This window comes from Arachis ipaensis, chromosome B04 (genome assembly GCF_000816755.2).
Source record: "Arachis ipaensis cultivar K30076 chromosome B04, Araip1.1, whole genome shotgun sequence".
NCBI classification, from domain to species: Eukaryota; Viridiplantae; Streptophyta; class Magnoliopsida; order Fabales; family Fabaceae; genus Arachis; species Arachis ipaensis.
Genome location: NC_029788.2, coordinates 3,542,292 through 3,567,594, shown reverse-complemented (window position 1 = coordinate 3,567,594; position 25,303 = coordinate 3,542,292). Strand labels below are relative to the sequence as shown.

Below are 25,303 nucleotides of genomic sequence, written 5' to 3'. Positions count from 1 at the left end.
ACTTAATAGTTCAAACATTATGGGACATCAAAATCAGAGACAATTTGACATATGCGCTGGAGAGGGATTTTAAAGTTGATTGGTTACATCAATTGATTTTCTTTTCATATTTTTGGTAATCAATATTACATTAAATTATTTTATACTTTCCTATTATATTAAAATTTCCCCAAGCACAATATACGAGATATTATTCACATTTAGTAAGGAACAAGATCTGTCTTCAATGTTCTTAGTACTACATAAGTTTAGTTTTATACATGGCAAATGCCAAGGTAGTTTATACATTGCATGAAATGGAAATTAAAGTTTCCAATCCCCTGTATGGTATATATAAATGCAGTTCATTCAAGTTTACTTGGTTTTCAGTACCTTTCAATGTAAGTTTTATGCAAGGATTGTTGAAGTTCTCAAGTATTTATTGAAGAGCCATCTTGAAGTATTCAGAGCATCTCCTCTACTCTTCAATGGAAATATGTTTGTACTGTTTTGCCAATCATTGGTAAGCTTTATCCACTCCCTCCTCCATTCCTTCAGGTTAAAATCCTCGCCATTCTCTAAGCTTTCTCTTAATTGTTTGAAATAAATAGCAGCTCTGGGACCATAGTAATCACGGAGAAGACCACTCCAGTACTTGTTCCCTGTTGAAAAAGTTGTTCAACATAGTAATTGATATCAGAATAAATTGGCATGTCAAAAAGATTTTATTTTCCTTCTCTGTAGAGTTCAAAGAAGAAATTCACAGGGACGAGAAAACTTCTTGCCAGCTATGACACGTTTCGCAAAAGGGCCAACGGCCACAAAACGCATCCTCAAACTTCATTTACCTCTTTTTATTTGGTGAAAACTCAGGTGAAGTCGACTTCACGTGAAGTTGATATCTGAGAGCCGTTAAATGAAAATTTAGTCAAATCAGTCAAATCATTTAATGGCTCTCAAGTATCAACTTCACGTGAAGTCGACTGCACCTGAGTTTCCACCTTTTTATTTACTATCTTGTACTTTTGTCCCTAAACTTTAAGAATGTGCAGATCAACAACACCCTAAACTTTCCTAAATGTGCATTTTACCCAAAATAAGTATAATATACGTCCCAAAGCTTTGGGTTATGTACCCATCGCCCCGAAAACTTTCTTAACGATGCAACTTTGACATTCTAAACTTGTTAATTGATGGAAAATTTGCTAATACGATCAATCTACGCATTTGGGAAATTTCAGGGGATCAACTTGCACATTTTTGCAGTTTAGGAACTAATATGCACATGACATAAAATTCAGGGGGTGAAATGCAACTAACACTTATAAAAATGGCAAGGAACTATCTATCATTACCGTAATCACGAAGTAGACTGGCTTCCAATTCTGTGTTGTCGTACCACATGGTGATTTGTGTTCTCGCATTCCACTCATACTGTAGATGTTTAGATTACAACAATTTAAGTATAGAACAGAATGACAGAATGCATGGATTTGAATTTTTTGCCAATCAATGAAAATCAAACCTGCTTCTGCTGTTCTTGATTTTGAGCTAGTTGCTTTGCACTTTCTAACCAAGGTCCTAGAAGAAATCCATCATGGGTAGCCAAGAGCGTGTCCAAATCATTGACCAGGTTCAGAAATTTCTGACTGAGGAGAGTCACTTGATTGAGATCACGTGATTGGTATGCCTCTATGACCTCAAAGAACAACTGATTTGCATATTTTGCCAAGACTTGTCTAGTCAGATCAACAATGTCATACCTGGGATACACAAGAGATACCATGAATTTGGATTTGGAAACATATAATAGCTAAGCAAGAGTAAGGGAAACTCTTAATACGTTCTCACCTGTAAGTGTTACTTCTTGAAAGTTCATCTCCACTGCAAAGAAAAAGCTCCAATGCATGAATTACTTCAGAAGTTGGATACCACAAATGAGGTTGTTCAAATGAATCAGTTATTTCCCTGATAAATGTTTTTGTGTATGGTTTGCCATACTTCAGAAACCCATTTTGCTGTCCTGAAATCAAGGATGGGTCGACATCCGGGATTGATACAATGACATCTCTATTTTTGTCCTGTTACCATAAACAAATAATATCTTGTCAAATAATAGACGAATACAATGTAGTTCTTGGTTGGTTGAAAATGGACTTGAGCAATAAGATGTGCAGTTATACAAGTAATTATCAGTCAGAATTACATGAAGGAGACATATACCTTTTTCTCTAGCATTGTACATATGAAGAAAACAATATTCAACATATGATAAAAGGATGTGTACAATGTGATATAATAAGTTGAACACATAATTTCACCGAAACTCTTCTATTGCAAGACTAACAGGAATTACTAATCTGAGATATGTTATAACTTATAAGCATTGAGCAAGCACTCACATAGGCACCATCCGTGCAATTGTAAATGGTATGGTATAATATGTTCCATCCCTTCTGGATTAAAGGAACTGACTGCCCATAACGTCTGGTTGAATACAGATCAACCCACACCTGAGAAAGGAACAACCATAACTGATATGAAAAACTTCAATCTGAAAACATTTACCATGATATTGAGATAGATACGAAGAAAACACAACCTAACTAGAGAATGGATTTAGTAAAGGCTCGGAGGCTAACAACTTTTCATTATAACAGAAGTGAAACACACTTGTATAGGAATGAACCAGTATGCAAAGCTTGAAGCATATAACTATATAAAAATGGATTCATATAACGCCATACTACAGGCTTACCAGAGAACTAATAAATAATAAATCTTAATATTATACAGATTCACTTTCCTGCACACCATAGTTATTGATAAATTCAAATAGGCACCGTGTGAAAATGATAGTGCCAACGGAAATATATTATACAGGTAAAAAGGAAGCTAAAAACAAGAGAGATTCTTATCAAAATTGTCAACAAAATGGGGCTCATACATATTCTGATTGTTTTTAAAATAAAGAGAAAATATGTCAGACTTACATCCAAAGTACAAACTTATCAAGTAGAGGTTACATTCATATTGAAGAAAATCTCTCCTAATGACATGTAGAATACAAAAAGACTTGCTACCGGGAATTTTCTTATTCATACCTTAACGTCAATTTTATTGTGTTGAAATGCCATTTCTGACATCAGATCATAGACAATTGGATTCTGTTCTATACCTTCCATTGACATTCCAACTCCAACCTTTGGAAAATCAAATAGACCACCATGGTAAGTATGATCTATATGCCTATAATAGCCAGAAACATAATTACTTTTGTACACAGTAATATCATTTCTACATGTTTCACATGCTAAATGGGAATCGAGTGGACAAGATGGAAAAGATATTGCTCAAGTTGGACAGACTACTTTAGAAATGGATTGTCACCTTCAACAATATACATTTATTGATGTATGAGTGTGCTTTTGAGTATCTGTTCTAAATAATCAATTGAAAATTTTCTTCTTTTTTTTTTTTTTTTTTTTTTGGGAAAAAAAAAAAAAAAAAAGGGCATCGGCGCGTAAGCACGCTGTGCGCGCGCGCGCGGATTGCACTTCTGCAACTTCCAGTACAAAAACCAGAGAGTTGTGCACGCTTTGTGCCAGCATTGTGCTGGGAGCACAAGCTCATCCACGCGTAAGCGCGCTGTGCGCGCGCGCGCGGATTGTCCCTGCTGCATCCACGCGTAAGCGCGCTCCTTTCTCATGTTTATATATATATAACAAAAGAAGCTTGTAATAAATTAAACTTATTTAGTCATTTGAGAGCACAACTAATATAATAGAGCCAAAAAACCCAAGTAAGATAGCTGAGAAAAAATATGAAATTGATTCTCCAACAGAAATGGATAACTTGCCATTGTTGAGTTAATGCTTATACGTGCTTTAATTGGCCCAGATGCTATTGCATCCAATATCCCATACATCTCGATGTTTGCTGCGAAGTTGTGCAGCATACACCTGTGAAGCAAAAATATTACACCCAATCAATCAAAGAACAAAATAATGCAAATCAAAAGGATACAGACTGTAGAATCTTGGGTAACCAATAGGTCTATTTATATATCAAATAGATAAGGTGAATAATAGTATTAACTAAAAAGTATAAAAGCCCTAATACCTACAATGTATAGATATAGACATGTATGAAACAAATAATTTGGATTATTTTACGGGCATCAAATAATTTGAATGCAAGTCCACCAGTGGCTAATAGTTACTTGGACAACATTGTCAGTGTTTTGCAAAACAACTATAAATCAATCAATGAACCACCTCCTTATGAAGCTGAATATTGGCTTGAACATAATGCCAACCAAATTTTAATGAAAGTGAAGATAAATCAAATTATAGGACACTGAAAAAAAATATATTTTACATCCAGCAGAGTCAAGATATCACTGGCACATGTATAGCAGAGGCAAGAAGAATATGGATATAGCCAACAAAATTAAAAAATAGATGGGATGATATTATTATTTTCATTGATCAAGATAAAAGGGAAATTGACTTTCCAAATGTAGGGAACTCCATAAAACTGTCCTGATGTAATCCATATAGGTTTTACTTCAGCGTACAAGTCAAGTATGACCAACTTTCCAATGGGAACAGAATGCAAAAGGGCCTGAAATAAGCTCAAATAAGGGGAAAATTAAAAAAGAAAAAAAAAGTTCAAGAGTCACATATAAATGAATGGTGATACATTAATAACAATAAACAACTAGCATTAACTTATATTCTAGAAAGCATCCATGCTGATTAATGTATCAACTGTTCACATGTATATAGCACTATAGCAGCCATTAGGACCATTACTTACATAATCACTATCTTAAGCAGCAAATGAAAGAAAAGAACAGGAAAAAAAAAAAGGAACAAAGAAAAGAAATACTAAGAGTAACTAATCCATTGTCTCAAACTGAATTACAATGATAGAGAGGGTATTAGAGAACCCATCAACTCTCATAAAACTCTAACAAATGAGCAAAGACTCCTAAATAATGCCTTTATTTAGAGTGACCCAACTCCGCTAACTAACTACTAGCAAACTCGCAAATGGGATCCTAACAAAGCCATCAAATTTCAATACATACCAACAACCATAAACATTGATGGAGATATCTACAATATATCAAAACTAAGACAAAAGCAATCTAACATGAAAACAGTTAAGGCAACAAAGTGGTTTACACATACAGATCTTAGACAAACTTTACTTGTAACTTCTAGACCATTGCAATTATTGAAAACAAAGGAAAAAGTAAGACTTTCTATGAAAAAAAAAAATTATTATTATATGACCTTCATTTGTGGTGGTTTCCAGAATGGATCATATGAAAATAGCCATCCCTGCATACAGAATATTGAACCATTAGGTTTCATTGCTGCATAAATCTACAGGCATGAAATTTTAGTTAGTTATACACAAAAGCTGCTATTTGACACTAAAGAAAAAAGCAAACTAATTCCCATACCTGCATCAGCCAAACAGCATCATCATCACCACTTTGCATTCCCTTAAAGATTGCTGCTCCTAATGATGAAATGTACTCTGGATCATCACTAGGTGGGGTGTTCTCATCAAAAGTATCACTGTGATTGGTTCAACATAATCTATGTTATTAAATTGAAGCACGTATCAGCAAAAGCAGTGATAAAGGGCAAAATTCTCCAGATTTTGCGCACTAATCATGTATATTATTATAACTTTAATTCAGGCCTTTGTCTTGGCATCAAATGGAGCAAAAATAGTTCAACACAAGGAATTTCACAATTACTGCCATCAGAGAGAGTCCTCTAAAATCACAACTTAGTATAATTACACAATTCTAGCTCCACTATACTGGGACAATCAAATGAGATGTGTTTCTCCGAATGAACTCATATTCATTGGATACTCATGGATTTAATATTTAATCATTATGCATATTGATGATAATAACAAATGCGATGAATATAAGAATCTAGAATAAAGTTCTGAGAAGTGTGAAAACATATCCGAGGAACTACAAAGGTGAGATTTAAGCATGAAACTTATTGGCATGCACTTCTTAGTAAGAAAGTAAGACATAATATCATTTCATGCCAGGAAGGGTCAACAACTCAACGTTCAATATTTCAAGTTACAGCTAGTGCAGTTCTACTAGATCTCCATGTACATACAGAAATTTACACAAATATTCAGCAAAGATAACATCATTCTACTCTTTTGAAATTGATGTGTAAAGATATACTTACCAATTATATATGTGGCTGGTTCTTCCATACTCTGGAGAGAGACATAATCAAATATGTAAAACAATTAAATTGGTATCCATTAGATAAAATTATAGAATAGCTGCATGAATCCTTTTATTTTGCACTGCAAACTGGGCAACAAAAGTTCAAATCACCTTGCAATTGTTTCTCAATGAATGCTTTCCCAATATCGATGAACAAGGGATCAGTAGCATCAAGAAGATAAGTGCAACACCATTTGACATCGTTCTTAACAGAAAACCTATAGCAGGATGAAAGAAAGGTACATAAAGTAAGTATGGGGGGTTTCAATGGACATGAGTGAAACAGAAAACATATAAAAACATATAATATCTGCCTTTGATATCCTTTCATTGGGCTATCACACTAAATCCATGGTATCACATTTTTGTTATGATAAAATATATAAAAGCATAAACACCCAGTTTCCTATAGCACATTTCTCTCTTTTGTTCAGTTTTATATACGGATTGATGAAATTTAGTAACTCATGGACATGCATGATCAAATGGATTTACTACTCATGCATGGGGGTTATCAATATTTTGAAAGGAAAAATCAACGGGTACAAAAATTAAGAACATTTGTTTGGTTTAGTGACATTCATGGTACTGGTACTAGATATTAAAGCCATAAATCCAAGCATTACCAATTTCGGAAGGTTATCTATTTTTGAAGGTGCAAGATTAAATTTTATATTTCTAGGGACAGTAAAGAGTGACGGGGTGCTAAACATATAAGTTATTTCTCCGAGCCAGCTTGACTCTCTGGTTTCCAGTTTTCTCTATGTAAGAAACCTCTGTGCTTGTGATTTTGTAAATTTGTTCCTCAAAAAACTAGGCATCCAATCACCATCATAGATATGCTTCCGTTGTTTAATGAGTTTGTGTTAATATACTGGTATGTGAGATATGTATTAGTGTCAGCTGATCCATATACATATATAAGTATCACAAATTGGTGTAACACAATACAAACTTCGAATATTCTCAAAAAATATCAAATAGCTGAATTTTTAGAATGATGTTAGTAAACTTCCTAAACCAGTGCAATTGTTGAATAAGCAGACTAATTCTATGGAAGTTCAAGTTAACATGCATACAGCTGTACTTACCAATTTCCCAAGCGTGTTATTTTTGCTAATGGAAATATACGTTTCAGCGCCGCAGGGACATTTCCAGAAAAAGCTGGTAGGACTGCAAAGCAATTATTCAGTATATAAATGTTTTAATTTCCAGAAAATGGAGGTAGAACATTGACCGCCAAAGGTGTCAACTTCATATATCTCAGATTAAGTTTTGATGATTAACAAAGACAAATACAATTTAAAATTTTCATTAAGTTTTTATCTGTTGACTAGATCAAATCAAAATCCGACTCCTAATTCCTTTCATGAATCTTTTATGTAAATAGAATTAGTTATAAATCTTTTCCTTTTTGGTTTAGCTTAATTTTAGGGATTTTATGATTAGAAATCTTTCCTTTATTTTAGACTAGTATTTTTCCCTTCTTTCCCATTTTTTAATTATTTATATTTCCGAAATTCCTCTATAAAGAGGATGATTCCCTATACATTTGACAGAACATTATATTCAAACACTTCAACTTGGTATCAGAGCAAGATCTCTGCACTGTGCCTCTGATTTCTAGCTATGGCTGACAGTTCCGCGGTCATTAATCCTGAACAGAAGGAGAATACCATTCCTACTCCATCAAATTTAAAATCTGAACAACAGGTACTAGTTAGTGGTGACTCCCATTCAGTTCAGATCACCACATTTTGACTCAATGGGTCAAACTACCTTAGGTGGTCTCAATCAGTTCAGATGTAATCCGTGGAAGAGGGAAGATTGGATATCTCACCGGTGAGTGAAGCCAGCCTAACGTCACTGACCCACAACATACCGAAAATTCCATGGTGATGACATGGCTGGTGAACTCAATGGAGGAGGATATTAGTAGTAACTACATGTACTATACCACTGCCAAAGAATTGTGGGATAGTGTCAAGGAGATGTATTCTGATATTGGAAATCAATCCTAGATTTATGAATTTACTCTAAAAGCTAGAGAAATTCGACAAAGGAGCGACAATGTCACCAACTATTTCCACACATTGAAGCGGGTGTGGCAGGATCTTGACCACTTCAATAATTACAAGTGGAATTCAGCCGCTGATGCCAAACACCACCAACAAACAGTGGAAGAAGGGAGGATATTCCAATTTCTTGCAGGCCTCAACGTGGAGTTAGATGAAGTTCGTGGCAGAATTATTGGAAGAGCAATCCTACCCTCAATTGGAGAAGTATTTGCTGAAGTTAGAAGAGAGGAAACTCGTAGAGCAATGATAATGGGAAAAGGCAAGACTGAACAGATTTCTTTGAAGTCTAATGCACTCTTAGTGGCACCTGCTGCACTTAAAAGTTCATCAAATCAGAAGCACCCCTCTAATCTTTGGTGTGACCACTGCAATAAACCTCGTCACACCCGAGAAACCTACCGGAAGATTTATGGAAAACCAGCACATCTTAAAAGCAGCAAACTTGGTCCCAAAATACGTTCTATCCCAACTGCTCATGAGGCTGAAAAATCATCCTTGAGTAAAGAACAGGTTGAGCAGCTCATAAGGCTGTTAAATTCCAATTCTGTGTCTAGTACTCCTTTATTGGAAAAGGTACAATTAAATTGTCTAAAAATATTGACCTAAGAAATGTCCTACATATACCAAAACTTTCTTGTAATCTTCTCTCTATTTGTAAAATCTGCAAGGATTCCAATTGTGCTGTGACATTTTTTGACACATGATATTTTTCAGGACCGGACCTCGGGAAAGATGATTGGCAGCACCAAGATGAGGGATGAAGTTTATCATTTTGAGGATATTTCGGAGGATAAAGTAGCTCAAGGATTTAGTGGTATAAGTTCTATGCCTATAAAGGGCCAAATAATGCTCTGGCACAATAGACTAGGACACCCTAGTTTTCCATATCTCAAACATTTGTTTCCAAGTTTGTTTAAGAATATTGATTCTTCCTCTCTTAAATGTGAAAGTTGTATTCGTTCAAAGAGTCATAGAGTTCCTTATTACTCTCAACCTTATCATGCATCTAAACCTTTCCACTTGATTCATAGTGATGTATGGGGTCCATTGAAAATAACAACTCAATTAAAAAAAAATGGTTTGTAACTTTTATCGATGACCACACACGACTATGTTGGATCTATCTCATGCATGAAAAATTTGAGATTTCTAAAATTTTTCAGTATTTTTCAACAATGGTAGAAACACAATTTGACACAAAAAATTCAATATTAAGAAGTGATAATGACAATGAATACTTTAATAAAAATCTTGGTGAATTTCTTCAAAAGAAAGGTATTCAACATCAATCTACATGCCCCAATACACCCCAACAAAATGGCATTGCTGAAAGGAAGAATAAACATCTTCTTGAAGTAGCACATGCCATTATGTTTAAGAGTAATTTTCTAAAGTATTTATGGGAAGATGTTGTCCTAACAACAGCCTATCTCATAAATCAAATGCCCACACGTGTGTTAAATTACTGCATACCGTTGGATACTTTCAAAAAGAATTTTTCAGCATGTAGGTTGCATTATGACTTACCTTTAAAAGTATTTGGTTGCACTGTATTTTTGCATACACCTTCGTATCGAAGTAAACAAGATCCAAGGGTAGAAAAATGCATTTTTATTAGCTATTCCCCAAGTCAAAAGGGTTATAAATGTTTCAATTCACATATCAAGAAATTTCACGTAAGCATGGATATTACTTTTTTGGAACATGAAACCTTTTTTCAGAAAAATTCTCTTCGGGGAAAAAGTCTAAGTGAAGAAAATTTTTTGTATGAACCTTTACCCACTCCTATCTTACATATTAAGGATACAACTTTCACTGATCAAGTAAATTCTAAAACAATTGGAAAACAAGATGTGGAAACCAATTCTGAAATTGTGCCAGAATTAGTTGGAACCCAAACAGGAAAAGAAATACCACAATCAGAAAAGGAGTTTCGATATTATGTTCGGAAATATCCCAAGACAACTAGAGACCAGCCCATCATCTCTGTACCAACCCAATCTGAAAATCCGGAAGACGGCCCAACTGTAGTACTGTAGTACTTCAGGAACTTCCAAGTAAATTTGAAATTGTCACTTCTAATAATAACTTGCTAATAACCCTTAGAAAAGAAACCAGAACCTGCACCAAAAAAGTACTCAAAACCAGCACCAACCATCCTATTTCCAATTATGTCTCTTACCAAAATCTCTCTCAAAAACATCGAGCTTTTACTTTTAAAATTACAAATCTGTTTGAGTCTAGAAACATAGAAGAAGCACTAGATGATCCCAACTGAAAATTAGCTGTGATGGAAGAGTGGCATGCACTCAAGAAGAATGAAACTTGGGAGATTGTAGATCTGCAACAGAATACAAAATTGGTTGGTTGCAGGTGGGTTTTCACCATCAAATGCAATGCTGATGGAAGCATAGGAGGTATAAGGCTAGGTTAGTAGCTAGGGGATTTACACAAACCTATGGAATAGACTATCGAGAGACTTTTGCTCCAATTGCTAAACCCAACTCTGTGCGGATTCTCTTATTTCTTGCTGTGAATTACAATTGGCCTTTACATCAATTGAATGTAAAGAATGCTTTTTTGAATGGGGAGCTAGAGGAAGAGGTGTTCATGAAACTTTCACCAGGATTTGAGGCTGAACTAGGGAGGAATAAAGTGTGCAAACTAAAGAAATCTCTTTATGGATTGAAACAATCCCCAAGTGCTTGGTTTGAACGACTTGGAATGGTGGTGAAGGGACTTGGTTATACTCAAAGCCAAGCTGACCATACACTTTCTATAAACATTCAGCAACTAATGAAACTGCCATCTTAATTGTATATGTGGATGACATTATTCTAAAAGGTGATGAATTTTTGGAGCTAAAAGACTTGAAGGAGAAGCTTGCCAAAGCATTTGAAATCAAAGAACTTAACTCATTAAAATACTTTCTTAGAATTGAATTTGCAAGGTCTAAGGAAGACATTTTTATGAACCAACGAAAGTACATCCTAGATCTTTTAAAAGAGACGAGATTACTTGGTTGTAAAGCTGCTGAAACACCTATAGAGCCTACTTAAAATTGAAGCCAGCTGTAATGGACAAAGGGAGATATCAGCGGTTGGTAGGGAGGCTAATCTATTTATCCCATACACACTAGGATATAGCCTTTGCTGTGAGCATGGTAAGCCAATTTATGCATTCACCTGGTCGAGAACACATGAATGCTGTCTTTAGAATCTTAAAGTACTTGAAGGGGTCGCCTGGGAAAGGGTTACTCTACAAAAAGTATGGAAATCTTCAAGTAGAAGCCCATACAGATGCGGATTGGGTTGGGAATGTCATGAATAGAAGGTCAACATCTGGGTAAACTTTTGTTGGCAGAATCCTAGTTAATTGGAGGAGTAAAAAACAGAGTGTTGTGGCACGAAGTATGCAGAAGCTGAGTTTAGAGCAGTGACTCATGGAATATGTGAAGCACTATGGCTAGAGAAAATCCTACAAGAACTAAAAGTTCCCATTTCTCCACCAATGAGGTTGTATTGTGACAAAAAATCTGCAATTTCTATTTCTCATAATCCAGTGCTGCATGATAGAACTAAACATGTTGAAGTTGACAAGCATGTTATCAGGAAAAAGATTGAGAGAGGACAGATTTGTATCTCATATGTTCCAACCACGGAATAATTGTTCTAACTAAAGAATTACCCAAGAAGACCTTTGATAGCATAATAAGCAAGCTGTCAATGAAGGATATCTTCAAGCTAGCTTGAGGGGGGAGTGTTGACTAGATCAAATCAAAATCAAATTCCTAATTCTTTTCATGAATCTTTTATGTAAATAGAATTAGTTATAAATCTTTTCCTTTTTTGATTTAGCTTAATTTTAGGAATTTTATGATTAGAAATCTTTCTTTTATTTTAGGCTAGTATTTTTTCCTTCTTTCCCATTTTCTAGTTATTTTTATTTCTGTAATTCCTCTATAAAGAGAATAATTCCCTGAACATTTGACAGAACATTATATTCAAACACTTCAACTTTATCTAATAGTTTGCACAAGTGTTTTTAAATTACTAGAGAATCTTTCTCTAAATTATAAAAGTTAACTAGTTAAAAATGCTATCTCAAAAGGACTATACTATAAAGTCATAACCTCAGAACGAGCTTCTAAGATGCTAGTCAACCTCAGAAATGAGAAAAGTCACTTCCTAATACATCATAAATGGAAGAATGTGCGGAAATAGACACCAGAAATGGTTTTGCTTGCAGCACAGATAATTTTGGCTCCCAACATTTATAGGTGAAGAAGGGAGAACATTTATAAGTGAAGAAGGGAGAGAGGTTGAGATAATAAGTGAAGAAGAAGATTCTATTATTAATAACCGAGTTAATGGTCAACTCATAGCATATATATAGTTAGAACACAAGAGGAAAAGGTGACTGATAGGGTGACCCCAAACTGGTTTGGTTTAGTTTACAAGAGAGGTAAGTAGTTCTATGATAGGACCGGCAATGGCAGAATGATCAGGCTTTATTGATACACAGGGATGGCCAATTAGCTCACCCTAGAAGGTTCTACACAGTTGGAACTACCAACTTAGAGAGAGAGAGATTCTCTCCAACTTCTAGCAGAATTCATAACAGAATAATATCCTCCCTAAACTAACTATAACCTAGCTATTTATAGGCAGTGAGTAATAGGGCCTAACAATCTATCAGCCAGCTAAAACAACCCCTACTTGACCTCTACTTACCTCTCTTTTAGTAACACAGCCTAAACCTGTTATTAGTAGGCGCTTCTCTATCAATACTCCCCCCTCCGACAACCACCTTGTCCTCAAGGTGGAACTCCAGAAAGGTGGCCCGCAATGTCGCCGCCCACTCCCAGCTGTCCTCACAAGGAAAGAGGCCCACCCAGCGCACCAAATACTCCAAAGTCCTGTCCTCTGCAGTTCGCGATGCCAGGATCTAAGATGGAATCTGTTGAGTTTGAAAAACTAATATGATAATTAAACATTATTAACTAATTGTTTTGTTTGATGAATTTGGTGAGTGTGTAGGAAAACAACTCAGTTTCTATAATGGGCCAAAAGCCAAACAAGCCCAAGCTGATCATTGAATTAATTTAGCCTTGTGCAAATTAATGATGGCTGAAACCTTGAAATTAAAGAAAAGAAATCCTAAGCCCACATTAAACAAGCCACATATCAAATTGATCCAACATTAGTGGCTGAAGAAACAAAGAGAAATCAAAATGGGCTAAACAAATGGAACCAAGCCCAATCAAAGGAAACAACCCAAGAGTCAAGAATGATAATTCAAAACAAAAGAAAAGAAGGAAATGGCCCAAGGATTTCAAGACATGCTTCGGTTACTCCATGACTTGGGAACTAGAAGTAAAAAATTCAATTGAGTTTAATTTCATTAAAAGCATGCTTCGGTTACTACACCCATTGGTAACTGCAACTCCAAATTCAATTGAGTTTAATTTACATTGAAAGCTTCACACGTTACTTTATGTCTTGGGTAATGGAAGTGAGAATTCATTTTAGTTTAATTTCATTTAATGCTTCCATCAAAAGTTTCTTTCTTCTCTCTTCTCTCTCCTCTCTCCTTCGGTCACGTCTATCATGAGAAAAGAAGATAGAAAAAAATGAAGCCTCAAAGAAAAGGCTATGAAGAAAGGCTCAAAAAGATATTTCTACAGAAGGAAAGATTTGAAGAAAGGCTTCAAGATTTTGTTGCCAAGAAAAGGAAATGATCAGCCTCGGTCAAGAAGCAGATCTACCTTGGTAAAAAGTTTATTTCCATTTTTGTTCCACCAAGAAGAAGATAGCCTATGAATCTCTAGAGGGGAAGAAGCAAAAATGGAAAGCTTGAAGCCAGCCTGGGTCAGAACCACATCAACGCTTAGAATCAAATCTTGGGGCAAAAGTCAAGTTCAAGGATCCAGATTGAAGAAGTTCGATGAAAAAGGATGAGAGAGATGCATGCAACAAATTTGGGCGATCTCTCTCTCTCTCCTCTGGTGAAGTCGCGGCTCTAATGTTGGAGAAGAAGACAGTGCTAGGGTTGAACGTGATTCGACCTTAAAAGCTTCACTCTTCTATATTAAGGGTGAACGGCTAAAGGTTGAAGGTAAGGAGTGAGAGCACACGTTTGGGTTCCCATAGCTCTTTGAGCTATTTATTCTTCTCCTTCACGACTTTCATTGAATACTTCTTTTTCTCAGTTTAGTCTGTCTATGTTTCATTAGTAAAAGGCAAAATATGAGGTTTTGTAAGAAAAAGCCAATGAGTGAAAAAAGGCAGAGAGTTAAAAAAAATCATGGTTATCTCAGAAATTCTTTGTATATATTTCTGTTTTGTTGTTATGATCCTGAGGGGATTCCCTTACAAGTTGGGTTAGCACTTTACGGTTGAAAGCTAGGTTTGAGTCCTAGTCAAGTTCAGGTTGGGTTAAAATCTGGACTTGTTCCCTTACAAGTTGGGTGAGCACTTTGCTATTGAAAGCTAGGGTGATTCCTAGTCAAGTTCAGGTTGGCTTAGAATCTAGACTTGTCCCAGATAGGATTGGACAGATCCTAGGGAGAATTGGTGAATGTAATTCTATTGAAAGATAGTGAAATTCTGTCACTGTTGTGATGGAGACTGGATGTAGGCTGCATTGCACTTAGCAGTTGAACCAGGATACATCTTGGTGTGATTCTCTCTTCTCGGCTTCGTTTATGCTTCTGGCACTCAGGAGACAAAATGCAAAATGTCTCTCAATCTATTACGAGACAAAATGAAAATGTCTCTCAACTTCTTATGAGACAAAAGTACAAATATCTCCTGAAATTTCTTTACAAGGGAAAAAATAATATTCTGCAAAAAGGATAGCTAAGATTCAACCCCCCTTCTCTTAGCCACTGATTACCATGAGAAGCATCACCAGCTCGCCATCCTCAGCCAGCCCTGGTGGAAGCGTCTGTACCTGCTGCTGCGGCGGAATGACCTTTTTCAACTTGCTAACGTGGAAGACCGAGTGGAGCTTGCACCCTTTTGGCATGGCTAACCTGTATGCCACTGCCCTTATCCTCTCAACCACCTCAAATAGTCCATAGTAACGAGGGCTTAGCTTCTCATTGACCCTCCGCGCTAGTGTCCGCATCTGATAAGGTTGCATTTTCAAATAAACCCACTCACCCGGCTTGAACTCGACATCCCTTTGATGCCTATCTGCTGCTTGTTTCATCCGCTGCTGCGCCTACACCAAGTGCGTCTTCAGCTCTGCCAACACCGCATCCCTGGCTGCGATCAATGCTGCTACCTCTTCAACATGCGATGGAAATGTCTCTCCACGGAAAAAAACAGGTGCTGGCACACCATAAAGTGCTTGAAATGGAGTAGTTTGGGCTAAGGCATTGTAGGTGTTAAACCAAAACTCCGCCCATGGTAGCCACTCCAACCATTTCTTCGGGTAGCCCCCCACAAAGCACCGCAAATAAGTCTCCAAACAGCAATTCACCATTTCGGTTTGGCCATCGGTTTGCGGATGAAATGTCGTGCTGTACTTCAATTTTGTCCCTACGGCTTGGAATAGTTCAGACCAAAACTTACCCATGAACACCCTATCCCTATCTGATATGATTGACTTGGGAAACCCGTATAGTTTAACCACCTTAATAAAGGCTAGTGCCACCTCCTTGGCTGAAAATGGATGAGCTAGGGGAATGAAGTGAGCATATTTGGTTAACCGATCGACCACCACCAGGATAGTGTATATGCCTTTGGATTTTGGCAATGCTGCCACAAAATCTATCGTAACATGCTCCTAAACTCTCTCCGGGACTGGTAGGGGCTGCAACAGCCCCGCCGGTTTCATCGATGCATGCTTGTTTTGCTGGCAAGTGTGGCAACCCGCAACATAATCCCTGACTCGTTGCCTCATGCCGCGCCAATGAACCGCTGCTGCCAGCCTCTTATAGGTTCAAAAGAAGCCTGAATGTTCACCCGCCCCACTATCATGGGATTCAGCCAGCAAAAGTGGGATCTGAGAAGAATTTGCAGGCAACACTGCTCTCCCTTGATAAAACAGCCGACCCTTGTGGAGGGAATACCCTGGATAGTCATCCAGCCCCTGCTGCAGGGCGATCACAATCTTTTGTAGCTCTTGGTCGTGAGCCACCTCCTCTTCCACCGTTTCCCGGAGGTTCATGTGCACCACCGAGATTGCCCTTGCCATCATTTACCGTGACAACGCATTTGCTGCCTTATTCTCAAGGCCTGGCTGGTATCGGATCTCAAAATCCAAGCCTAACAATTTAGTGGTCCACTTCAAGTAAGCTGGGTCCATGAGTCATTGGTCCGTGAGGAACTTCAGACTTTGTTGATCTGTGAGAACAATAAAATGGCAACTCAACAAGTAATGCCGCCACTTTTGGACAGCGAAGACAATGGCCATCAACTCTCTCTCATATGCAGATTTTTGTCGGGCCCTTAGAGACAGTGCTTGGCTTAGGAATGCTATTGGTCTACCTTGCTGGGACAGCACCGCATCCAACCTCTTACTCGATGCATCAGTTTCCAACACAAAGTCTTGATTGAAATCCGGGATTGCTAGAGTCGGTAGATCTGCCATCAACCTCTTCAATCTCTCGAAAGCCTCCTGGGCCTTGTCATTCCATTCAAACGCATTTCGCTTTGTCAACTCCGTCAACGGCTTGGCAATCACCTCATAGCCTTGCACAAAACACCTATAATAGCCGGTAAGGCCCAAGAATCCCTGTAAAGCCCGCTGATCCATAGGCACCGGCCGCTCTAGCATCGCTGTGGTTTTGTTAGGATCCGCCGAGACTCCTTGTGCCGAGACAACATGACCCAAGTATTCCACCGAGCTCACTGCGAATGCGCATTTCTTCTCATTCAACACCAGCTGGTTCTCCATTAAAATTTGGAAAACTTGTTAGAGGTGAAGGGCATGGCTCGCCATATCCTAACTATAGATGAGGATATCATAAAAAAAACACCAAGACGAATTTCCACAATAGAGGCTTAAGAATGTCATTCATCAAGGCTTGGAAGGAGCTAGGGGTGTTGGTCAAGCCAAAGGGCATGACTAGAAACTCATAATGGCCCTCATGAGTGCGGAAGGCAGTCTTGTGGATGTCTTGATCCCTCATCCGAATTTGGTGGTACCCCGATTTTAAATCCAACTTAGAGAAAATTGCAGCTCCCGCCAATTCATCGAGTAGCTCATCAATGACAGGGATAGAAAATTTATCCGGCACCGTAATACCGTTTAACGCCCTATAATCGACACAAAATCTCTAGCTGCCGTCCTTTTTCTTCACCAACAATATCGGGATAGCGTAGGGGATGGAGCTTGGCCGAATTATCCCTGAGGCCAGCATTTCTCGCACCATTTGTTCAATCACTTATTTCTGATGGTGCGGGTAACGATACGGTCTTATATTCGGGACTGAAGCTCCTTCACTCAATGGAATGGCATGATCATGGCGACGATGCAGTGGCAGCCTTGGTAGTGTCTGAAACACCTTAGCATGAGAAGTTAACACCGATTTGATCACTAGCGGCACCTGCGATAGAGTAGCCATTTGTAGAGACATGGGCTACAGCTGGACCATAAATCCCTCTCCCCCTTTTTGAATGGACAAAACTGCAGACTGAAGGTGCATGCCTCCATAGCACAGCTCCTGGTCCCCTTGCAAAGTAACCATGTTGTCCCCATTCCGAAATCGAAGGCATGATTTTTTTGAAGTTTCCGATGACGTCTCCCAACTTATCTAGCCACGCCAGCCCCAGGACAAACTCCTCTTCGTCAGTTGGGAAGATAAAGAAGTCTTCTTTGATCGCCACTTCCTTGAATTGGAGAGTGACACCCAAACACCTTCCTTGTCCCCCTTTATTGCTGCTGTCCGCTACCCTGACCTGGAACTTAGGGGTGTTGTCCATCCTTAGGCCCAACTCGGTGACGATCTCCGGTGTCACGAAGTTGTCCGAAGCTCCACAATCAATGAGAACACGTACACGACGGCCATTTATCTCTGCCCAGGCTTTGATTGACTTGTGATTTCCACTCAAGTTTATGGATTTGAGTTCCAATTGTCCTTGCTCTTCTGTTTCCGGAACTGCCTCATGCTGTAACCAATCCGTTTCAAAGTCTGGCTCCATGATTAAAAGCTTGAACTCCTTATTCTTGCAAATGTGATATGCGGCGTACGGTTCATTACAGAGGAAGCATTCCCCCTAGCACGCTTCGCTCTATACTCCTCGTTGCTGAGATGCCTCAATCCACGCCGTCGCAAGGGATCTGTCGTCGACTCCGCGTCGTTGCTTTCTGGAGAGTTGGACGCTATAGCGGGGTGCACCGCTTTGGTGGCGGTTGAATTGGTAGCGACGAAGTTGGGAGCCAGTGATTTACTGCGTCCCGATACCCCGCGCAAGGCAGCGTTGCGGTTTTCTACCTTCTGTGCCAGTTCCATTAGCTCGTCCACTGACTGGTATGGGAACAGTTTGCATTCTTCCCCTACTTCCGGTTGCAGCACATTCAGGAAGAGGTCCATCAGCAATTCTGGCGCAATTCCGCGGAGGGGACGCGCATGAAGCACGAACTGGTCAACATAGTCCCGTACCGAGTTCGTTTGTTTCAGCTTCAGCAGCGCTTGATATGGGCTCTGCAGCCGTTCCAGTTGAAAATGCCGTAGCAACGCCGCACTGAGGAACCGCCACTGCAGCACCGGCGTCGTCGCCTCCCACCACCTGAACCACGTGAACGCCCTTCCTTCCATTGCGAAGGTGGCGACCGTGATTCCTCCTCTGGCACTGCACGCAGCAAGAAGAATTGCTCCATGCGTTCAATCCAAACCACCGCGTCATCTCCGCGGAAGATCGAAAGTTCCAGCTTTCGCCATTGCTCCGGCGCGCCGCGGCTTCCGACCGACAAGCCTGTGGCCAGGTGCAATCCCGGTGAACCACGCTCGTTCCGATTAAGCGCGCGATTTTCGAACGAATCCATTCGGGAATCGAAGCACTGCAGCGTCTCCTGCATCGATCGAAACATCTCCATGCGCGACTCGATTGTGTCAAATCGTGTCTCCATTTTCCTCGATCTCGGTTGCACCATTCAGTGACGGGATCCTCAAGCTCAGATACCAGTTGATAGGACCAGCAATAGCAGAATGATCAAGCTTTATTGATACACATGGATGGCCAATTAGCTCTCCCTAGAAGGTTCTACACAGTGGGAACTACCAACTCAGAGAGTGAGAGATTCTCTCCAACTTCTAGCAGAATTCATAACAAAATAATATCCTCCCTAAACTAACTATAACCTAGCTATTTATAGGTAGTGAGTAATAGGGTCTAACAATCTATCAGCCAGCTAAAACAACCCCTACTTGACCTTTACTTACCTCTCCTTTTGTAACACAGCCCAAATCTGTTAGTAGTAGGCGCCTCTCTATCATTCTACTTGCTGGTATTATTTGGCTGTTTGTTTGTTCCTTTTGATCTAAGCTAACAAGCATGAGGGTAGTAGTCTCAGTAGCTACTGCCTATAAATACTAGTTGACCAGTTAGTTTTCAGTGTATGAATTTTTCTGTTAAATCTGTTTGAACGGGAGAGGCTAAGCTCCCTCCATAATTGGTAGTTCCAACCGTGTATTCCTATAGGGACTGTAATTTGCAATCCCTATTTCTTCAATAAACCTTACCAATTCTGCTAGCTGCTGACTCTATCAGTGACATTCTTCACTTAAGTTAGTTACATTCCAGATTTTGATCCGTTTAGACTCCTCTAAACTCCTCTAGAACTACTCTTCATCTTACTCTATTAAGGAAAGAATATCTAGGGTTCTTATATTCTTATAATTTTAGTCAAAACTTATCCCGGAAAAACTTGAAACGATATCTTGTAATATCGTTTTATAGTGTAAATCTTAACTATTGTTGAGGACTGGATGTAAGCAAGTCTCAACTGAACTAGCATATATCTTTGTTCTTTATGGTAGCACCGCAAATCAATCCCTAAATCTTTGTCCCCAAAATTTCACCGCCGTCAACTGCCGCACGCGCCGACACGCGCCGCTCCTTTTCCTGCGCGTGGTCCTCACGCGCCTCCGCTCCAGACGCGCGTGAACATCACGCTCCGCTGCCCAGTTTTTTTTTTTCCGGCCCTCGTTTCCCTTCTGCAGGTGTTTTTCGGCCGTTTCTGAGTGTCTACCATCATGTCTTCTGAGGTAACCCCCTACACCAACTCCAATGGTGGCAAACCGGCTGTTCTAACATCTGTTGTTTCTGGAACCGCTACAATGACCTCTGAAAAATTGATGGGTGCCAAAAATTACCTTTCTTGGGCTGATTCTGTGGAACTTTGGTTCATCGGCCAAGGCTATGAAGACCACCTTACTAAATCTGTTGATGATGTTTGCGTCGCTGACAAAACCACTTAGAAGAAGATTGATGCCCAGCTATGTAACCTTATGTGGCAGACCATTGATCCACCAAAGCTGACTATGTTTCGGGCTTACAAAACTTGTAAAAAGGTGTGGGACCGTGCTAAAGCTTTATACACTAATGACATTGCAAGACTTTACCATGTTGCTAAGAAGTTGTGTAGTTTACAGCTTCAAGGAACTGATATGGAATCTTATGTTAGGGCTGTGGAAGTTGTCAAGGAAGAGTTTTCGACTCTCCTCCCCTATGTGTCTAATGCTGATGACCATCATGCTCAACAGGGAAAGCTGTTTTTGGTACTTACGTTACTTGTGTTGCCAGCTGAACTTGAGTCTCTTCGGCAACAAATATTGGGCACCTCACCCGTTCCTTCCCTTCAGGACGTATTTGCACGACTCTTGTAATCCGGCCCCTCTCTTGAGACCCATACTTTCAACCAAACTGCATTGGCATCCCAATCTTCTTCTCAAGTGTCCTTTCAAGTGCCCACTCGGGGCGGCCGTGGGGGTCGTGGTAATGGTCGTGGTAATCGTACTCGCCTTAGTTGTACCTATTGCCATAGGATTGGTCATACTCAGGATAAATGTTATGCTCTCCATGGTCGTCCTACCAAGGTAGCTAATGTTGTCCAAACTAATGAGCCATCTGACATTCACTCCGCCGCACAACCACAAAGGATATTTGTCTCTGGCAATGATTATGATGAGTTTCTCCAATACCAAGCTTCAAAGCAGGCATCTACTCCCGTTGCTTCGGTGGCCCACTCTGGTAATTCTGTTGCTTGTATCTCTCATTCCTCTTCTCTTGGACCATGGGTCCTTGACTCAGGTGCTTCTGATCACATTTCTGGTACTTCTTCTGTCCTCTCTAAACTTGAACACCCTGCATTTCTTCCTTCTATCACTTTGGCTTATGGTTCTAAAATTGGTGCTAAGGGAATAGGTCAAGCTACTCCTCTTCCTACATTACCTTTGAAATCTATTCTTTACATGCCCAATTGTCCTTTCAATTTGATTTCTATTAGCCAACTTACTCGTTCTCTTAATTGTTCTGTTACCTTTTTTGCTGACTCCGTCATTGTGCAGGATCGAGGGACGGGACAGACGATTGGTACAGGATGCGAGTCTCAAGGACTGTATTGGCTTGCCTTACCCACTACTACTGTGTCTTCTGTTGTTGCTATTGAGTCTCCAGACGTGGTCCATTGTCGCCTGGGACATCCCAGCCTCTTGAAGTTACAAGCTATGGTCCCGAGTTTATCTCGTCTTGCTACCTTAGAGTGTCAAACTTGTCATTTAGGTAAACATGTTCGTAGTTCTTTTTCAAGTCGTGTCAATACACGAGCTGCGTCTCCCTTTTCTGTTATTCATTCTGATGTACGGGGACCTAGTCGTGTTACTTCTCATTCTGGTTTTCGTTATTTTGTCACCTTTATTGATGACTTTTCTCGTTGCACTTGGTTATATTTAATGAAGGACATATCTGAATTATTTGCACATTTCAAGTCTTTCTGTTCTGAAATTCAAAACCAATTCAAAACTTCAATTAAAATTTTACGAAGTGATAATGCTCGTGAGTATTTTTCAGCACCCTTTTCGTCTTACTTGTCCTCCCAAGGCATTCTACATCAGTCGTCTTGTCGCCATACCCCTCAACAGAATGGTGTGGCTGAACGTAAACATCGTCACTTGATTGAAATTGCTCGCACTCTTCTTCTCCATACTCATGTTCCTCTTAAGTTTTGGGGTGAGGCTGTTCTAACTACATGTTATTTAATTAATCGTATGCTTTCTTCTGTTTTGCAAAATCAAGTTCCTCATTCCATTTTATTTCCTCATGAGCACATTTTTTCTCTTCCACTACGAGTCTTTGGTTGTACTTGTTTCATCCATGATCTTACCCCAGGCAAAGACAAGTTAACTGCTCGCTCTATCAAATGTGTTTTCTTAGGGTACACTCGATTTCAAAAGGGTTATCGTTGTTATTCTCCAGCTCTTAATCGTTTCTTCGTGTCTGCAGATGTCACTTTTCTTGAGAATACCCTTTTTTTCTCTGCACCCGACATCACTTCACCTTCCATTACGGAGGTGCTTCCTGTTCCTTACTTAGATGGGCCTCCTATTCCCACAAAGCCTCTCCAGGTTTATCATCGCCGCCCACAGCCTGCAGTCCAAGATAACTCATCTCCTGAACCCGTGGTTGAACCGTCCTTGGATCCTTCTTCGGGAGTTAGCAGTAGTCCTCCTATTACTCTCAGACAAGTTACTCGTTCCACCCGTAATCCTAATCCTATTTATAATTTTCTTAGTTACCATCGTTTATCATCTTCGCACTATGCTTTTACCTCCTCTTTGTCTTTTGTTTCTATACCCAAAACAACAGCAGAAGCTCTTTCACATCCAGGGTGGCGCCAAGCTATGATTGAGGAGATGTATGCCTTAAATTCTACTGGTACTTGGGATCTTGTTCCATTGCCACCGGGCAAATCTACTGTGGGTTGTCGTTGGATCTATACTATTAAGGTCGGCTCAGACGGAACCATTGATCGATTAAAAGCCCGCCTTGTGGCTAAGGGCTACACTCAAATATTTGGTTTGGACTATGGTGATACCTTCTCTCCTGTTGCGAAGATGGTCTTTGTTCGTCTTTTTCTTTCTATGGCTGCCATTCGCCATTGGCCTCTTCATCAACTTGATATTAAAAATGCTTTCTTACATGGTGATCTCGAGAAGGAAGTATACATGGAGCAACCTCCCGGGTTTGTTGCTCAGGAGGAGTCTTCCGGCTTAGTATGTCATTTACGCCGATCTTTATATGACTTGAAACAATCCCCTCGAGCTTGGTTTAGTCGCTTTAGTGCTGTTATTTCTAAATTTGGCATGATTCAGAGTGAAGCAGATCATTCAATTTTCTCCCGTCATTCTTCCTCCACGACCTCCATATATCTGGTTGTTTATGTGGATGATATTGTCATTACTGGAGATGATCATGAGGGAATCACTCAGTTAAAACAGCACTTGTTTGATCACTTTCAGACTAAGGATATAGGGAAGTTAAAATATTTCCTAGGAATTGAAGTGGCACAATCTAATGCTGGGATCTGTATCTCACAGAGAAAATATGCTCTGGATATTCTTGAAGAAACTGGAATGTTGGATTCTAGACCTGTAGATACATCAATGGATCCCAACACAAAACTTAGTCCAGATCAAGGAGAACCTCTTACAAATCCTGGTAGATATCGCAGATTAATTGGCCGATTGAATTATTTGACAGTCACTCGGCCAGATATTTCATTTGCCACAAGTATCCTAAGTCAGTTTCTTGACTCCCCATGCGATAGTCATTGGGACGCAGCTGTTAGAGTCCTTAGATATATCAAAGGTGCTCCAGGAAAAGGTTTGTTGTATGAAGATAAAGGACATAACCAGATTGTTGGGTATACTGATGCAAATTGGGCAGGATCTCCATCTGATAGACATTCTACATCTGGTTATTGTGTTTTTATTGGTGGAAACTTGATATCTTGGAAGAGTAAGAAGCAAAATGTTGTAGCAAGATCTAGTGCGGAAGCTGAATATAGAGCTATGGCACTTGCCACATGTGAACTTATATGGTTGAAGTACTTAGTTAAGGAACTTAAGTTTTGTGAGCCGAGTAAGATGGAACTGGTGTGCGATAATCAAGCTGCCTTACATATTGCTTCCAGCCCTGTGTTTCATGAACGGACCAAGCACATAGAGATTGATTACCATTTCATAAGGGAGAAGTTGCAAAGTGGAGAAATAGTAACAACTTTTGTCAACTCTAACGATCAACTTGCAGATATTTTTACCAAAGCTCTCCGGGGTCCTCGGATACAATACATATGTAACAAGCTTGGTGCATATGATTTATATGCTCCAGCTTGAGGGGGAGTATTGAATATCATATTAGAGATATAGGCTGTATATAAGTTATTCTGAGAGATATAGGTTTTATATAAGTTATTCTATTTTGATATAGTTTCTGTTTTTAGATATCTGATTCTGTTGTATCTCCTAGTATTAAGGAATTTTATCTCCTAGTATTAAGGGATTTTATTTTTGTACCTATATATATATATATTGACGCTGAGAGATGATTCTCTCAAGGGATTCATCCAAAACACAATCCTTGTCTCACTCCATTCGTGTATTTCAAGTCTATCATAGAAATGATTTATGATATGATGCTATTATTCTATTTTATCCATGAAATTGACACGATGTAGTGATGAAAAGCCTTAATTGTTGTTGTTTAGTTTGCATAAGGATCAACAATGATTTACTAACGTCAAAATACAAGAGCCCGTAGATTCATTACCAGGATTCATTCCAAGCTCATACATTCGGGCAAGAATTTTCTTCTGCATGTTTAACTGTTGATCCAACCAGCTCTGTGGCAGGGGTCCACCCCATCTAGAAAAAATTACACAATCATTCACACTCTAAATATTGAGCTGGGCTGCTAGAACCAGAATTATTACGAAACTTTAGACAGAGAAA

At 39.3% G+C, this 25,303-nt stretch overlaps 1 protein-coding gene across 1 annotated transcript in view; it reads right to left on the bottom strand.

Annotated features, from left to right (window-relative positions):
- LOC107638447 (alpha-N-acetylglucosaminidase) overlaps positions 165 to 25,303 on the bottom strand; it is a 28,846-nt gene continuing 3,707 nt past the window's right edge. Inside the window, exons 6-19 of the mRNA XM_016341723.2 lie at positions 25,122 to 25,216; positions 7,354 to 7,435; positions 6,374 to 6,480; positions 6,219 to 6,249; positions 5,456 to 5,573; positions 5,283 to 5,330; positions 4,496 to 4,605; positions 3,839 to 3,941; positions 3,084 to 3,182; positions 2,382 to 2,492; positions 1,831 to 2,060; positions 1,505 to 1,742; positions 1,335 to 1,413; positions 165 to 641 (exon numbers count right to left, since the gene is read on the bottom strand). Of these exons, the coding sequence (XP_016197209.1) occupies positions 388 to 641; positions 1,335 to 1,413; positions 1,505 to 1,742; positions 1,831 to 2,060; positions 2,382 to 2,492; positions 3,084 to 3,182; positions 3,839 to 3,941; positions 4,496 to 4,605; positions 5,283 to 5,330; positions 5,456 to 5,573; positions 6,219 to 6,249; positions 6,374 to 6,480; positions 7,354 to 7,435; positions 25,122 to 25,216 (1,705 nt within the window). The 3' untranslated portion in view covers positions 165 to 387. The remainder of the gene's footprint in view (positions 642 to 1,334; positions 1,414 to 1,504; positions 1,743 to 1,830; positions 2,061 to 2,381; positions 2,493 to 3,083; positions 3,183 to 3,838; positions 3,942 to 4,495; positions 4,606 to 5,282; positions 5,331 to 5,455; positions 5,574 to 6,218; positions 6,250 to 6,373; positions 6,481 to 7,353; positions 7,436 to 25,121; positions 25,217 to 25,303) is intronic.